The sequence below is a fragment of the Camellia sinensis genome, chromosome 13 (genome assembly GCF_055761805.1).
Source record: "Camellia sinensis isolate YWXY chromosome 13, ASM5576180v1, whole genome shotgun sequence".
NCBI lineage: Eukaryota > Viridiplantae > Streptophyta > Magnoliopsida > Ericales > Theaceae > Camellia > Camellia sinensis.
This window is the reverse complement of record NC_138973.1, coordinates 27,482,335-27,500,008: the sequence shown is the minus strand read 5'-3', so window position 1 is coordinate 27,500,008 and position 17,674 is coordinate 27,482,335. Positions and strand designations below refer to the sequence as shown.

General features: G+C 41.5%; 1 protein-coding gene across 14 annotated transcripts in view; it reads left to right on the top strand.

The window, feature by feature from the left end:
• The window catches only part of LOC114309643 (DNAse I-like superfamily protein), a 46,009-nt gene extending 29,631 nt beyond the window's left edge, over positions 1-16,378 (top strand). For 2 of the 14 annotated variants that reach the window (XM_082903802.1, XM_028255432.2), the window contains 8 exons: positions 11,474-11,514; positions 11,721-11,770; positions 13,484-13,553; positions 13,745-13,866; positions 14,208-14,341; positions 15,102-15,252; positions 15,358-15,505; positions 15,780-16,378. In XM_082903802.1, coding sequence (XP_082759928.1) covers positions 11,474-11,514; positions 11,721-11,770; positions 13,484-13,553; positions 13,745-13,866; positions 14,208-14,341; positions 15,102-15,252; positions 15,358-15,505; positions 15,780-16,085 — 1,022 coding nt within the window. In that variant the 3' untranslated portion in view covers positions 16,086-16,378. Of the gene's footprint in view, positions 1-1,709; positions 10,889-11,473; positions 11,515-11,720; positions 11,771-13,483; positions 13,554-13,729; positions 13,867-14,207; positions 14,342-15,101; positions 15,253-15,357; positions 15,506-15,779 lie in introns of those variants that run through there. The other 12 variants (XM_082903803.1, XM_082903801.1, XM_082903800.1 and 9 more) reach the window with 12 other exon arrangements.
• The last annotated feature ends 1,296 nt before the right edge of the window (positions 16,379-17,674 follow it).

Here is a 17,674-nt window from a genome sequence, read left to right as displayed (position 1 = left end):
GAACCTCTAGGGTTTCGGCTCACCCTCGTTGGTAGACCTTTACACCAACGACACTCTAGGGTTCGAAGCTTACCTGGGTGGATCATCACTCAGCTGTCAGTTCGTCTTCCTCACCTCGTCGATATCCTCGCCTTCCTCTGTCGATCGTCACTCAGCCGTCAGCTCCTCAGCTCGTCGATCTCCTCCAGCCATTCGTCGCTCGTCTTCCTCGCCCTTGTCGTCTTCAGCCTCTGTCTCACTCGTCATCCTTCGTCTGCTCCTGATCTCACACCTGATCTCACACTTGGTATATATAAATATATATATATATATCCTGATATATATATAACTATAGCCTGATATATATATATATTTATATATAAATACATGTATACATAAATAAATCAATATTTATAAAAAAAACAAAACAAAACAAAACAAAAAAAAATGATTTCTTAATTTTGTTATGTCTTTATAGTGATCATTGTGCCTGTTATCTTACTACCACCTTCCGGGTTTGTGATTGCCACTAGTTTTGTTGCGGGTTTGGTAGTATTGTATCCATGACAGATTCCACCAGTGTGTCCCCTTCTTCTCAAACACCAAAGAGTGAGAGTCCCATTCTACCTACTACCATGACTGAGAACCCCAACCCTAGTCTGAAAATCACCACCTCTCTATTTAATGGTCAGAACTACCTAGCAAGGTCTCAAAGTTTGACTATGTTTTTGAAAAGCAGAGGAAATATGGGGTATGTTGATGGCAGGATACAGGCACCTAGTACCACTGACTCAGGTTATGACCAATGGGAGATTACCAACTCTTTGATTATGAGTTGGCTTATCCATTCGATGGTTCCAGAACTTGGTGAGGGCTACTTGTCTATGGAGACTGCCCAGGACGTTTGGGAGGCTGTGGCTGTTACCTATTCCCGCAAAGGAAATTTTTCACAGGCATTTGAGTTGCGCCGCTCTATTGAGAGCTCACTTCAAGGGGAGCAGACTGTTCTTCAGTACTTCACTTTCCTCACCAACGGCTGGAAACGCCTTGACCACCTGGAAGACTATAAGCCCGTTTGCCCTACTGATTCTGTCGGGTACAAGAAGTTCATCGCACGGGAATGGGTCTTTAAATTTTTGGCCGGCCTAAATGTGGAGTATGATCCAGTTAGGGGTCGAGTTCTGAGTATGGACACTCTTCCTTCACTTCAGGAGGCATTTGCCTATGCACAAAATGAGGAGAGTCGTCGGTCTGCTATGATGTCCCCTGTCTTTACTGACCGTTCCGCATTACTGTCTACTCCTCGAGATGGTCTCAGCCTGCCTCTTCCGTCTGCTGCGAAGGAGTCTGTATTCTGTGATTATTGCAAGAAGTCGCGGCATACTCGTGAGACGTGTTGGAAGCTTCATGGGACTCCATCCGGGGGTCGAGGTGATCGGTCTGGTTCTCGAGGAGGTCGGTCAGGCCAATCTCGAGGACGTGGTTCCTATTCCCGGGCTCATCAGTCTAGTGCCGTTGATACCCTTGATTCTAATTCCACTTCTGTTACCCAAGCTTCTGATACTGAACTGGAGGATGCTTTGCGCTAATTGTTGGACCGCCGATCTTCTACTGCTCTCAGTACCGCTTCCTCGTCCTTTGCCCGCTCAGGTAACTTAGCATCTTCTCCTTGTGCTTTCCTGTGTCATACATCTTTGCCTTGGATTATTGATTCTGGTGCCTCAGATCATATGTCTGGCTCCTCTGATCTTTTCTCTGTCTATAAGCCCTCTTCAGGTCAGGACAAAGTTAGGATTGCCGATGGTACTATTTCTTCCATTTCTGGAAAAGGTTTAGTCCAAGTCACTCCTACCATACATCTATCCTCTGTTCTCCATGTTCCCAAGTTTTCTGTTAATCTGTTATCCTTAAGTCGTCTTACCCAGGATTTGAATTGTAGTGTGACGTTTTTTCCTGATCATCGTCTTTTTCAGGACCTTGTCACAGGGAGGACGATTGGCAGTGGTAGTGTAGAAAATGGTCTCTACTTCCTCAATCAACCGGACAAACTTGCTTATTCTTCCACCACGTCTTCTACTACCCCCGCTGATTTATGGCTGTGGCATCGGCGTCTTGGGCATCCCTCATTTCATTTACTTAAGCATTTATTTCCTTCTAGTTTCGCAAATCATCATGTGTCTGACTTTCTTTGTGAGTCTTGTCAACTTGGCAAACAACATAGAGCTTCTTTTGCTCCCAGTTTGAATAAAAGCTTCGTTCCTTTTTCATTAATACATTCTGATGTTTGGGGTCCCTCTCGTGTTCTGTCTGTAAAAGGTCATCGCTGGTTTGTTACATTTATTGATGATTTTGCTCGTGCTACTTGGGTGTATCTCATGAAAGATAAGAGTGAAGTTTTCTCTGTGTTTCGCACTTTTCATAAGATGATTTGTACTCAATTTGGGGCCACTATCAAAATATTTCGTTCTGATAATGGCGGGGAATACATAGATTCTGGGTTAGGACAATATTTCTCTACTCATGGCATTATCCATCAGATCTCTTGCACCAATACCCCTCAACAAAATGGGGTGGCCGAACGCAAGAATCGGCATCTTCTTGACATGGCTCGGTGCATGTGTTTTTTTATGAATGTACTTCGGCCCTATTGGGGCGATGCTGTTCTCACTGCTACCCATCTTATTAATCGTCTCCCTACCCAGGTCTTGGACAAACAGGCTCCGCTTCACGTCCTCCTCGGTTCTCCGTCCTTGTTTTCTATTCCTCCCAAAATATTTGGTTGTGTCTGTTTTGTCCATAATCACTCTCCCTCTCGTGATAAGTTGGACCCTCGCTCCCTCAAATGTGTTTTCCTTGGTTACTCTCCTACTCAAAAGGGGTATAAATGTTACCACCCTTCTTCTCGTAAGTGGTTTGTGTCCATGGATGTCACTTTCTTTGAGTCCCAGTCCTATTTCTTGTCCTCTCCGGTGTCATTGTCCTCATTTCCGAGGGAGCCTTGGTGTGAAGTGAATCCTGTGCCTCCTACGGTGGAACCAGTTCCTGTGCCTCCTATGGTGGAACCAGTTGTTCTTGCACCACCCTCTACTACTGTGCTTCCCATGGTGGAACCAGTTGTTCTTGCACGCCCCTCTTCTACTGGGACTATAGAACCCACTGTCACCAAGAATAAGGACGGGCATGTTTATGTCCGGGACATAGACAGAAAACCAATTAACTGGATACACGGGACCGTTTTTGCTACTCCACTGCCATCTCCTGCTTCTGATGAGAGTCTAGGTAACTTTGAATCTCTTGAGTCCATTGATCTTGATGTTCCTATTGCCAAGAGGAAGGGTGTGAGATCTTGTACTCAACATCCTATCTCACAGTTTGTATCATACTCTCATTTGTCATCCTCATATAGAGCGTTTGTGTCCAATATTTCCTCTGTTAGCATTCCTAACCATTTTCAGGATGCTCTTGCTACCTCTGAGTGGAAATTAGCCATGATTGAGGAAATGAAAGCACTTCGGAAGAATGGCACTTGGGAATTGACTGAGTTACCTACGGGCAAACGACCTGTGGGATGTAAATGGGTATATACTGTGAAACACAAAGCAGATGGGTCTATTGAGCGTTACAAGGCAAGACTTGTGGCAAAAGGGTTTACTCAGACATATGGCATTGATTATCAGGAAACCTTCGCACCCGTGGCTAAAATGAATTCAGTCAGAGTACTTCTCTCTCTAGCAGCTAATCTAGATTGGCCGCTTTATCAATTTGATGTCAAGAATACTTTTCTCCATGGTGACCTCGAAGAAGAAGTATATATGGACATTCCTCCGGGTTTTGAGGATCATCAAACAGCAGGCAAAGTATGCAAATTACGGAAGTCATTATATGGTCTCAAACAGTCTCCAAGGGTTTGGTTTGAGAGATTCACTCAGGCTATGTTTAAATATGGCTTCAAACAAAGTCAGGCAGATCACACATTGTTTGTAAAACATTCCTCACAAGGTAAGACTACAACACTTATTGTTTATGTAGATGACATAGTTCTTACAGGCAATGATAGTGGGGAAATACCTTTGTTGAAGAAATATTTAGCTAAAGAGTTTGAAATCAAAGACTTGGGAAGCTTGAAGTATTTTATGAGAATTGAAGTTGCTCGCTCTAAGGATGGAATATTTATCTCACAGAGAAAATATGTGCTTGACCTGTTGAAGGAAACTGGGATGCTTAGCTGTAAGGCATGTGCCACCCCACTGGAACCCAATCAGAAATTGGGGGATGATGAAGGAGGAGAAGTTGTGGATAGGGGGAGCTATCAACGATTAGTGGGTAAGCTCATTTACCTATCTCACTCCCGTCCTGATATTGTTGTTGCTGTCAGTGTAGTTAGTCAGTTTATGCATGCTCCTCATCAGATTCACTTTGAGGCTGTCATGAGAATCTTGAGGTATTTGAAGTCTGCTCCTGGTAAGGGTCTGTATTTTTCAAAGTATGATCATCTTCGTGTAGAAGCCTATACAGATGCTGACTGGGCTGGGTCAGTAACTGATAGGAGATCAACTTCAGGGTATTGCACATTTGTTGGCGGCAACCTAGTTACTTGGAGGAGTAAGAAACAGAATGTGGTTGCCAGGTCAAGTGCAGAAGTTGAGTTTAGAGCAATGGCACAAGGTGTGTGTGAACTTTTATGGATCAAATTATTGTTGCGTGATCTAGGTATTGATCAGACGGACTCCATGCGGTTATACTGTGATAATAAGGCCGCCATCAACATCGCTCACAATCCAGTTCAACATGACCGGACAAAACATGTTGAGATTGATCGTCACTTCATTAAGTAGAAACTCACTAGTGGTACCATTTGTACTCCTTTTGTCCAGTCTGGTGAACAACTTGCTGACATTCTCACCAAGGGGATTGGGAATAAACCATTTCATGACATATTAGGCAAGCTGGGCATGAGAGATATCTTCGCACCAGCTTGAGGGGGAGTGTTAGCATATTATATTAGCCGAAAGTTACACTAGGGTCTGTATGTCTGTAATCATTTTATGCCCTCAGGGATCATCTTGTAATTGCCTTTCTTGTAAACCCTAATCTTCATTTATAAATAGGGGGTGATATTCTATCATACCCTAAGCTGGTTACTCAAGCTTCAAGAACATCTCCCAGTCCTCTCCTGATTGAGTTTCTTCGAAGGCCTAGTATTGAGGAACCCGAGCAGACCGAAATATTCTGCACCGAGCTTGGCCTTTCTTGGATGGACCCTATTATCCTTTTCCTAAAAGAGCGGACCCTTCCGGCCGATAAAAAGGAAACGCATAAAGTCCGGGTGAAGTGAAAGCGGTTTTGGCTCTCTCCATCTGGCGCTTTATATAAGAAGTCTTTCACCGGTCCTTATCTCAAGTGTGTACACCCAAACAGCATAGAAGCTTTCCTGTACAAGATTTGTGAAGGCATATGCGGCAGTCATATCGGGGGAAGGTCTTTGGCCTACCGTGCTATCTCGCAAGGATATTAGTGGCCGTGCATACAAGCGGACGCTCAGAAATATGTTCGCAAATGTGAGAAGTGCCAGAAGTTCGCCCACCAAATTCACCAACCGGCCAGAGAACTTCTTCCTCTCACAAGCCCTTGGCCTTTTGCGATGTGGGGGCTGGACATAGTGGGACCACTCCCAACAGCACCAGGCAACCGGAAGTTCTTCATCGCGGTTACGGACTACTTCACCAAATGGGTTGAAGCTGAGCCCTTAGCAACTATCAAGGAGAAAGACGTCAAACGGTTTGTCTGGCAGAATGTGGTAACGCGGTTTGGCATCCCCAAGATTCTGATTTCTGATAATGGCATCCAATTTGACGGGCGCTTATTCAGAGGATTTTGTGAGGAATTGAAAATTGAATTCTACAACTCCACCCCAGCTTATCCACAGTTTAACGGCCAAGCCGAAGCATCAAACAAGACCATTCTTGATGGGTTGAAGAAAAGACTTGAGAAAGCCAAAGGAAAATGCGCCGAGGAACTCCCAAGTGTCCTTTGGGCATATCGAACGACCCCGAGTCGATCTACTGGGGAAACACCTTTTGCCCTGGTGTACGGCATTGAGGCGGTTATCCCATTGGAAATCGGCATGCCTACCGTCCGCAGTGAAAATTTTGAGCCCGAGTCGAATTCTGAAGCAGTCGCCTTGGAATTGGACCTAGCTGAAGAGCGTCGAGAAAAAGCTTTGATCCACGTGGCCGCATACCAACAAGAATTGTCTAGGAAATACAACAAAACCGTGCACCCCAGACCGTTCAAAGTGGGCGACTGGGTTCTAAGGAAGGTTATGGGCAACACACTGGTGCGGGGCGAAGGCAAGTTAGGGGTAAATTGGGAAGGGCCTTAAAAGATAACCGGTCTGGCGGGCAAGGGGGCATACGACTTGGAAGATTTGGAAAGAAAGGGGGCATACCCCGGCCATGGAATGCGGCTAATCTCAAACTGTACTATTTTTAGTTTTCATAGTTTTTATGTGATTCTTTTGAGGAAGGACTTATTTGTCTTACACTTCTGAATGTAATACTCTTTTTGTCAATATAATAGAAGTGATTTATCTTCGCTGAAGCATTCTGTTGTTTTCGATGCTTACTCTGTGATTTCAACCGAGATGTTTTACTCCGATTAAATGAGTTGACGGTTTACTCAACTGTGATTTCAACCGAGATGTTTTATTCCAGTTAAATGAGTTGATGATTTGCTCAACTCTGTGATTTCAACCGAGATGTTTTACTTTGGTTAAATGAGTTGATGGTTTACTCAACTGTGGTTTCAACTGAGATGTTTTACTCCGGTTAAATGAGTTGATGATTTGCTCAACTCTGTGATTTCAACCGAGATGTTTTACTCCGGTTAAATGAGTTGATGGTTTACTCAACTATGGTTTCAACCGAGATGGTTTACCTCGACTAGATGAGTTGATGATTTCCTCAGGCTTTCGCCGAGATGTTTTGTCCTGGCTAATGGGGTTGATGATTTGCACAACTCAAAAGGTTTAGCCGAGGTGCTTTACCCCGGCTAAAATAGCTGACGTTTTTTAAAGGTTTTTGCTGAGATGATGAAACACAGTGCAACATGCAGTACAACAGTTAACGAAATCAGAACTTTTCATTGATGTGAAACAGAATTACATACGGTGGGATTGGCAGCCCAGTTACATTCTTAAAAACAAAAAAGAAAAAGAAAACTAAACTAAGGGAGATAGGTCGGTGAAGTCATCTCCGGTTGCAGTTGCCTCTAGGTCGACCGTGGTTGTGGTTTCTTGGACGCCGGTCTCAACTTGGCCGGCATGCTTTGGGCGGTTATCTCCCTCGGCATTTTCCTCGGCTTCCTTCGCGCCTTCTTCCTCGGCCTCAGCCTGCAATGCGCTGAAGACATCGTTGGCGTATGGCACCATGTACATCGACAGGAAGGCAGCTGGGGGGGAGAGGCAAACACGTCGGTTCGAGATCCTTGGCCGAGCTGTTCGCAAGCAGCCTTCCAGCCGGCCTTGAAGAAAATGTCCTGGGTGGCATGAACTTGCTTGTTGTAGTTTTTCTCGGCCTCCTTGAAACCTTCGTTGTTCGCCTTATCCAGCTCATCCTTCCTTGCTTGTTTCAACGCTTCCAGGTCGGCCCAGAGAGCGTCTCTTTCTTGCTTGATGACTCCAAGTTGGCCGAGCAATTTGGAGTTGTTTGAGTTCGCAATCTCCAAAGAAGCTTTCGACCGCCCCAACTCGGCCTAAAGGTGCTCAACCTGGCTAGCAGCGTCCGTCGCCTTCTGCCGGAGTCTATGAATCCGCTCCATCACCAGATGTTGTTTCTGGATGGCCTGCAAGAAGAGAGTTTGATTAGAGAAAGGAAACCGAGCAAACACTTGGAAAAATTTGAATAAAGCATGCGAAATTCTTACCCGGGTCATAGAGTTGACCGAGGACTTTACGAGTCGGGTGTCCGGCACGTGGTCGCTGCCGGTCACATCGCTCGGCAGAAGCAGGGCTTTGGTTAGATCGAAGGCGAGGAGGTGCTCTTTGTCCCCTTTGACTGAAGCATTGGCCGGGATCTCTTTTCCCCGGTGCTTCAGTTGGGGCTTCCATGGAGGTGTTGGGTTAGTTGTGACCGCTGGTTGCTCGGTGTTTAGCTCCGCTACGAGCTCGGCTGAGGGATCGGCGGTGCGAGGCCTTTTACCAGCGTGGCGGCTTTCCTTGCTTGTCTGCACCGTGGCAGTTGACGCCAACGCGACCACGACCCCGTTTGATTCATCGGCAATGGCTGTGCGGGAGGGGATGCTCGGTAGCTCGGTGGATGCGGTGGTGATTAGATTTGTTATGTGGCTTCGTTTTGCCATCTCCTCTGCTTCGGTCAACCGGATGAGGGGCACGTCCGGTAGTGTTGGGTCAGGAGGTGGGGACGGCGCTCGGTGGAAGTCTGTCACTCTACTTCGGCGGGGAGTGGAGTATCTGTAGGTCGGTACGTAACCGAGAAGTTCGTGGCAATCTCGGTTACTGTACAGAAGCGCGGTTCTGATGGCTGATTCGTTGGGGTTGTAGTAGTGGGCTTGCAAAGCTTCAATGGCTACAAAGAGAAAAGAAGAAAAGATATTAAGTACAGAATAGTGAAGGAAAGTAATTTGACCGAGCAGTTAGCACGACTTACATGTTGAACCAAAGTTCTTGCTGATATACCAGCCCGGCACGTCGGCTGTTTCATAATTACCGGACACCCAGAAAAAGTCTTCGTCGTGCATGTCTTTATCTGGGGTGCTGGTTACTATCTTCTCCTTGCCCGGTCTGATTTTTAAATAGTAGTTGAGACCATCGCCGGTATGCCCTAGGGTGTACTGGCAAAGTATCTCGGCTAGTCCTAGGCTCAGGCCTAGCCGGTTGTTCAGCTCGGCTATCTCGTTAATTGTCCTATAAGTGTTGGTTGAAACTTGGGTTGGTGCTAGCCCGGTGCACCTCAGGAACTCGCACATTAAAGGGTTGACCGGGAAGCGAAGGCCGCCTTCGATAATGGAAAGCACGGTGAAAGGGCACTGGTCTAGTCTGCCCCAAGGGGTTGTGTTCTCGGCACCGAGCTCTAGATGTACGTCGGCGGGGACACCGTATTCTTTCCGGAACGTGGCTAGTGCGACCGGCGTGTCAACTAGGAAGTGGTACCATGTGTAGCCGACTGGTTTTAGCATGGCTGTGTTGGTTTGGCAAATTTCTTGGTTGATGGCTGCTCGGCCTTAGAGAGCCTCAGTATTGGTCCGTGGTCCCCTTGGACTCTGCAGTAAAAGGAAGTTTAAGTGTAAGCGGTCGCGCAAAACGAGCTTGACTTTAGCTCAGTTAGATGGAGTGCATGACCATCTCGGTCACAAGGGTAAACCCAGAAGCTCGGTCGCCAAAGCGGGCCAGATTTTAGCTCGGTCGAGCGGTCCAGCACTTTGTTATCTCGGTTCGTACGCGAGTTTTGCAAACCTACAACTTGCTCAGTGTTGGTGTTTTTTGGGATCAAACGAAGACCTGGAGCTCGGTCCGCTCCAGATCCTCGTGTGTTCATCACTGAGGTTGAAGAACAGTAAAGAGAGCAGGGGCAAAAAGGGTTTTGGGGGGTTATATCCTAAAACCAATGGTTTTTCGTGCCCAAAAATGTGAAATCCCAAATGAAAAAGCAATAAAGGGGTTCGAAGAACTAACCAGAATGAGGCAGAAGTCGAGTCTTCAAGCACGAACGCGGTAGAAAGCAAGAATGGAGCTTGAAAAAGCAATGGAGGGCACTGCAGGTCGTCTGGAATGAAAGAGAGACAGTAGGAAGAAAATGAATGGGGGATGTGGCGTGTTTATAGGAGAAAAGAACCGTCTAAATTTGACTCTGAAGAGACGGCTGGGTTGGCTGCTCGAGGCCAATAAATGATCGACGCGTGTCCCCATTGACGGCGGCGTCAGTATTGAAGAGACAGGAAGGCGAGTAGAGACGTCAACCAAGCAAATCAAGAAACCGAGCTTAGGGATTAGCGCGTTTAACGTTTTGCGAACTAAGAACCGAGGGAGAATCTACCCCGGTCGGATCAGGTAATCCCAGTCACGCTTGCGCGGACGGAATTAAGGGGTAATTGAGGGGGAGATTTATAATCCGGCTTTGGGCCGTGGAGGAAGTCGAACTGGATAGGGCCGAGCACGTTTGGGCCGAGCTAATTTGGGCCTGTTTCGAGTGGGTTTCACTTGGTTGTGGCTCGGGCCCCCTGTTTAGGCCGAGCTAACTGGGGCTTCCCTGGAGTTGATCTTGCTCGGTCGAGGCCCAAGCCCGAGGTCTCAGTCCCATGTTTAGACCGAGCTTACTTGGCCGAGATGACCGCCTGCCAACCCGGGTTCCATGGGTCGCACGCATAGCTCGGCGGGAAATGTCTTCTGTTCATCGGCCGACCTGCCTCGAGCTCGGCTTTGCCGGAATGCTACCGAGCTCGGCCGTTATGGGGCTTGGCGAGTGGAGCACTCAGGCACGTTACGTAGCACGGTCGTGGAAGGCCGAGGTAATGCCGCCGGGCTGTCAAGTTCCTGCTAATGTTGTCTGACGGTTTGGTTAGGTGGTGTTCGCTGGATTTGTGTTGACAGATGGGAGAGCAGCTCCACGTGTCGAGAGACTAATGGGTGCAAAGTTGAGCGCAAAAAGTATATAAGTATAACTGCGCCCCCCATGCTAGGGATGGAACATCATTTGGTGAGAAACACTCATTGTGATATATCTCTCTCTTCCTCTCTTTCTCCCTGAGTGTGTGTGCTAACTTGACTGTCGGAGGGGTTTTCCGGCCACACACCGCCGGTTAGCTCACCGCTGTTGTGCTCGCAGGTCGATCGGATAAACAAGGAGCTTGGACGAAAGGAGTACGGGCTCCGCGGAATATTTGCTCCCTACAGGTGCTTATGTCCTTTTCGTTTCCATTTCTCATTTTCATTTTACTTTTTGTCTGAGTTAGTATTAGCTGTTTATGGTTGGACTACTTGCTACTAAGCTTCATATGGTTTGATGTAAATGTTAGCGTATTCTAAAGTACTTTTCTTAACAATCTCACCCCCCTGCTTTCTAAGCACCCCCATCTCCCCCTCCCGTTGTTCCTTTATTTTCTTTCCTTTTTTGTTTTTTGTTTTTGTTTTGTTTTGTTTTGTTTTTTTTTTTTTATCGCATTTTGCAGCTGGCATAGATATCGTAGAAGTTTACATAAATTATAAACTAAAATTTATATATTTCATCTCTCATTTTCATGACCATAAGTTTTGCTGCAATTGTTCCCAGTGCTCATTTACTATCAAATGGGACTCTAGAATCACTGTTAGCTGATGTTGTTGTGTTGTTACTCTGTGAACCATGCAAACAAGTAAATCAGGGGGCCTTACTGTGGGACTTCATCAATACATGTGATTGTATCAAAACAATAATAGACGAACAACTTTTAAGGTTCTCTTATAGAGTCTGATATGTGATGTTAAAATATGATATTACAGGCTTGAAATTCCGTCTTGTTTCATACAACATTTTGGCACAGGTATGCAATCCATTCTGATGCTTGAAGTGAATTTCTCAGATATGTTTACGAGAAGAAGAGTGCTTTGTTTCCAGTCTCTACCTCTAACTGAAGTTGCTTATCTTATGTTGTTCTAATAAAAATGTAGAGTATTCGCCTGTGCAGAGAACTCCTTTCCCTTATTAATTCTAACTTTTTTTTTTTTTTTTTACCATTTTAATATCTAGGCATATGCAAAGAGTGAGCAATTTCCACACTCTCCTCCACCTTGTCGCAAGTAAATTATATCTTTAACCTTATGCTTTGTGATTTCTGAATAAGTTATGTTTGGACTTTCTTTCCCCTTCTCTTTGTATAAATAAATGCCAAGCCTCTTGGAAAATGTTTCTGAAGCCAGAAGGTGTAACATAGAAATCGTTAACTTCCCCTTGCGTAGATTATTCTCATATATTGCTTGTATCTGATGCATTACAAACTGTGGAATGTATTAAGCCAAGGGAAGAAACATGGAGAGCACACACAAGCTGGAAGTTAGGTAGGGAGAGAAAATGGCAGGGAGGGGGTGGAAAATTTAGGGCTTGTTTGGTTTGTTTTTGGGAGAGTTGTTTTTGAAAAAATTTTTGGGGAGAGAGTTTAGAAATTTTTTTGGTTTGTTTGGTTGTATATTTTAAAAGTAGTTTTGGAGTTTGGGAGTTTGGGATGATTTGATAGTTTGTTGTAATTGAGTAGATATGTGTGAGAGAAAAAGTGATTGAGAAGGAAAGAGGAGAGAGAAAAAGTGATTGATCGATGTGTAAGAGAGAGAAAGTGATTTTGGAAATTTTTTGAGAAAAATCTCAAACGAAACAATTTTTTGGAATTTTTTTTCTAAAACTCAAACCAAACATACCCTTAGTGTTCAGTGCTCACAATTTCCTGTTTATCTTCATTTTTTGTCGTGTTCAAATCAAAGAGCTTTGTTGTGCCTTCAACCACATCAACAAACATCAACAGAAACAGTCTTTGATAGTTACTGAACAAATAAAATATCATTAGAAACCCTTGTAGCAGAAAAGTAAAGATCAAAGGAAATGTTTAAGGGATTACTGTATTTGAAATATAATTTTTACTTTTAAGGTTCAAAAATAAAATCATTGGAATATAATATACAGGGTCACTTTTGGCCTCAAAGTTCAGCTTGTTTAATAAAATAGGTTGAAGTTGGGCCAAGCGGCCTAATCTTATGTGGTATTTGTAGGCATTCTACATGATTCATTTTCACCCAACTTGATCTATGTCCACCCTTAGACATCAAGGTGAATAGGATTGTAATGGACGATCTTCTTGTCCTAACTTCCATATGTTGATAAGGAGCAAACCTTCACCATTTCCTTTGTTAGATCAAAAGCGTATCCATCCTAGTAAAAACAAAGTGAACTTTGAATCCACATGATAACAGGTCTTTCTAAACTCCACTTCAAGAAAGATCCTTGCTTTCAATGGTCTCCTCCACTTTCTTATTTGCTATCAAATCACTTTTAAAATAGAGACTGATTTCTCTTTGGGGATTGATGCACTAAAGAATCTGAGAAACTGGAAAGGAGAGGGGAGATTGAGAGGAGAAGATAAATCTAGCTTGATTAAGTCACTTATTCTCTTCTTTGTTACTGCAAAGTAATTTTTTTATTTTATTTTATTTATTCCTACTACTATTAGAGTTTTATATTTTTTTAAAGTTTTTTCTTACTGTGGCAAATATGTTAGAAACTAAGCCTTTAAACCTTTTGTTTATGAGTTTCTAACAACATGTTCAATTATTTAATAATTGAGAAACTATTAACATTTATATAGATTTTAGTTTTTGTTTCCAAATAGTTTCAAACGTTTTCAAATTTGTTCTCCTTTCCCCCTTGTGTTTCCAAAAACATTTCTGAAGCATTTCTGTTTCCATGCTAACCGAAACAACGTAAATGAAATTTTGATCCTTGTTTGGTGGCTATGCTTATTACAGGTGGAAAACTCGTTCCCAGGCAATTTTGACTCTTATCAAGAGCCTCAGGGCAGATTTTCTTTGCTTGCAGGTTTTTACTGCTGCGTAGTCTTCATTACAGTTTTAAATTCATTCTAAAGCTTGTTTGTAAACTTTATTTATCAAAAAAAAAAAAAGATAAAAAAAGAAAGAAGCTTGTTTGTAAACTTTGTCATGTTAACCTTTATGATGCCATGATTATTTATAATTTTTATTCTAATTAATTAGTGCCAACTTCACTAGGAAGTGGATGAGTATGATAGCTTTTACAAAGGAAATATGGAGAGCCATGGCTATGCAAGTATCTATATTCAGAGAAGCGGGAAGAAGCCTGATGGTTGTGGGATATTTTATAAGCACAACATGTAATAAGTCTTCTCTTTTCAACGTTTTTTTACGTCGTGCCTTACTCAATTCTTGATGGCTTGGAATTTTTAGGATCTAAAGGACTATCCGAATAATATTGCAAGTTCATTTCCTCATATCTTTTGTTAAAATTCTAACAATATCTCATGTACAATGACTTTGGCATGATTGGGGAAGATATATTTTAAAGTTAAATCTTATGGCATTGGATGGGTACTGAGTTGATTGGTGCAATATCTTTGAGAGCATCATTCTCTTCAACTTCAAGTACTTGTTTGTTCATAATGAACATTATTTATATAACTTATTTTGTTTACCTCTCTTTTTGGTGTTTTGTCAGAGCAGAGCTGGTTGTAGAGGAGAAAATAGAATACAATGATCTTGTAAACTCAATCCAAGATGGAACAGCTATGCGTGCAGACAAAGATAACGATACTCTAGCTAGTGTAAATAAAGATACTGAACCGAACAAGGGTACTTCTTTGGCCTATAAATGTTACATTACTCTTTTGTTATTCTTAAGATTGATACTGTCAATATCTATGAAGCCAAATGTCAAAAGGATGCTGAATTTGGTATTTAAACTCTACATGGAGGAGTTTCAAATAGTTATAATATTTTCTTTGATGTTTATTGCAATTTAAATTCACGCTGTTCATTTTTGAGAAGTTAAAATCGAATTATACTGTACATTATGCGGCTTGAAAAGTTTGACCCATCTGCCTATTTTTAATTATTCAAACTTAAAAAGGTTTAACAGTGAGAAGGCTTATTGAAAAGAAAGCATTATTCACTTTATTTCTTCTTCTTGTCAAAATACTCCAAATAGTTTGAGAAAGAAGACCAATTAAAGTAAGGGCCTAAAGCTTCATCACAAGAATCACAACCAAGTACTGATGTTATACATTCGACTTCCAAACATTCAAGTGTCATTATGAGCAGAGCATTGAAATTACAGTATAATAGTTTCTGGTTCAAAATTGATGCAACTAAATTCAACCAGGAATGCTTTGTGATCAAATTATGAAATTAGTTCTTACAAATTGCAAACTCAAGTTTCTAGTTTGTTTTCAAGCTTTATTTATTCTTCTTTGATATTGCTTCTACTTTAGAACTCCCTAATCTTTCGAAATGGTTTTTTTTTTTTTTTTTATTAGCAAAGCTTTCGAAATGTATTGTAATTACTTAAATTACATTATAATCGTGGCTTGTTTCCTCAACAATCCTTCTTCAGGTTTACCGCAGAAAGACACTGATGGGCATCATGGAGATCCCAATGATCCTTGTGTAAGATTAAAACGTGATTGTGTTGGTATCATGGCTGCCTTTAAACTTAAGGGTCCTTCTGATCATGTAGTTATTGTGGCAAACACGCACCTTTATTGGTAATTTTTTTTTACCTGTCTGTCATTTGTTTATTTTAATCTAATTTTTTGGTGTGTACATTACATCTATGACTTGGGGTTAAATTTAATATGTTGCTGCTGCAGGGATCCAAATTGGGCCGATGTAAAGCTTGCACAGGCCAAATACCTTCTTTCACGCTTAGCTCAATTCAAAACACTAGTATCTGACAAATTTGAATGTATTCCTTCTGTAATTGTGGCTGGTGACTTCAATTCAACCCCCGGAGATAAGGTTCTTAAATACTTTTCATATTTCCTTATTTGAAGCTATTTGCAACCTGAAGTGATGAACTGATGATTTAAATTTTTACTATGTACCACACATATATACTCTAGGTTTGGTTTGTATCTTTTTGTTGCTTTTCGTTTACTCTCTATTTCGGATTGCATTTAGAGTTTGAAAGGCACTGTAAGTTCATCCAAACAGTGATATTGAGAATCTAGTTGTATTCTCTAAAATTTTAGGCTTCTTGCAATATTTTTTAAGAAGATTCCTTTTGTTTCAGGTATATCAATACCTAGTTTCAGGCAGCTCTTCAATGGGGGGATCACCGGAATGTTTTGAAGATGTACCTATTCCCTTATGTAGTGTCTATGCATTGACAAGGGGAGAACCACCATTCACTAACTACACCCCCGGTTTCACCGGTACTCTCGATTACATATTCTTTTCTCCATCTGGTGATAATATCAAACCAGTCAGCTTCCTTGAACTTTCAGAACCAGAATCCCCTGATGTTCTTGGTGGATTACCAAATTATCATCACCCAAGTGATCATTTGCCAATTGGTGCTGAATTTGAAGTTGTCTGAAATTAAAATGTCAGTACCTCTCTCTCTCTCTCTCTCATAGTAATGTTGAAATTTTAATTGAGGAATGCTACTTTTTTTTTTTTTTGGGATAGATATATCATTCATTTTATTATTTATATTAGATGATTGTGACCTAATCTTGAGTGATTTGATAAAACAGAATAAGTTGCCACATTGACCAAGCTGTTGTTGAGGATAAATATACAGTTCCATCGGAACACATTCTTTCACAAAGCTCTGTAAACTTCTTTGAACTATGAGGTTGATTAATGGATTTGATTTGTGTTCATACATTTAGGCTGTGTTAGTCTTATGTACACAAACCAGTGGAAGCCACTGAAGTGTTCTTTTTTTTTTTCCCTTCTTCAATCAATAAGAGAATATTTACCAATATCAAGAAAAGTTTATATAAGAAAGTTTAACAATACATACCCACAAGTCCAATATTAGCAATAATTGCATCAATAATCGAATTGTGTCTTTGACAATGATTGACTTTCTTCAAATATCAATTAAGATCAAATACAACTCAGAAGTAGTGAAACTTAGAACAACTCGGTACACAATTTTCTTTCAAGACAAGTCACTTTATCATTAGATTACTCATTCCAGTTACCTTCAGAGATCCATGAATACTTAATCTCTATCAATAAAAGTGTGAAAGAAAGGAAAGAGTTCATTGATTAAGATAAACATAATACTAAGAGGAGTTGAACTTAAAATGTCCAAATTTACAACTAGTCTTTTCATTAAAACCTAATCCTCTCGAAGTCATCTTCAAGAAAAAAAAAAATGAGAAAGCGAAGTAGCAAAGAGCTCGATGCTGTTTCCAAGGACAAGTCGGTGTAATAGTACCATGGACCATGGGGTTTTGTTGGTGACCCTCCCATCACACTCTTATCATGATGTACGATCGATCTTTGCTATGCTTTGTGGACAAACTTGGTGGACGGTTCTGATCAATCAACTATGCTTAATCTCAGCTAATGGTTTTGGAAGGTCACATTCTGTACAAAAATGGGATTGAAGTTGGGGACCCCACAAAAAACAAAAAAGACAATCTCATTTGGGAACATGTTTTTTTAAAGTATTTTTTTGTCTTTTTAACTAAAATATGATGTAAAAAAAAATAATATGTTTAAGATTATTTTTTAATTTTTTACGAAAAGATGTGAAAAAATAAAGAGAAAATGAAATCTTTTACTTTTTAATATAATTTATTGACTTTTTGATTTTTTAAATAATTTTTTAACTTTTAACTTAAAAATTGATGTTGCCAAACGAGGCCTAACAATGGGAAGCCCCCCTTCTCACTCTCAGATACTAACCCTCCAAATAGCAAAGTTAGGAGTAAAATTTCAATGTAGCTATAATATCTAGTGGTTATTGATATATGTGACAATTATAAATTACATTGAAAAAAAATTATCATTCAATTATAAATTATACTGTGTGGATGTAATTATTAGGTTGTATTAGATTGAGTTATTATTTGGAAATTGATTTATTTATTTATTTTTTTGTAGCAAAAATCTTGAATTAGTGAGGTGTTTGACTTTTTTTTTTAAACAATTTTTGGCTTTAGCTTT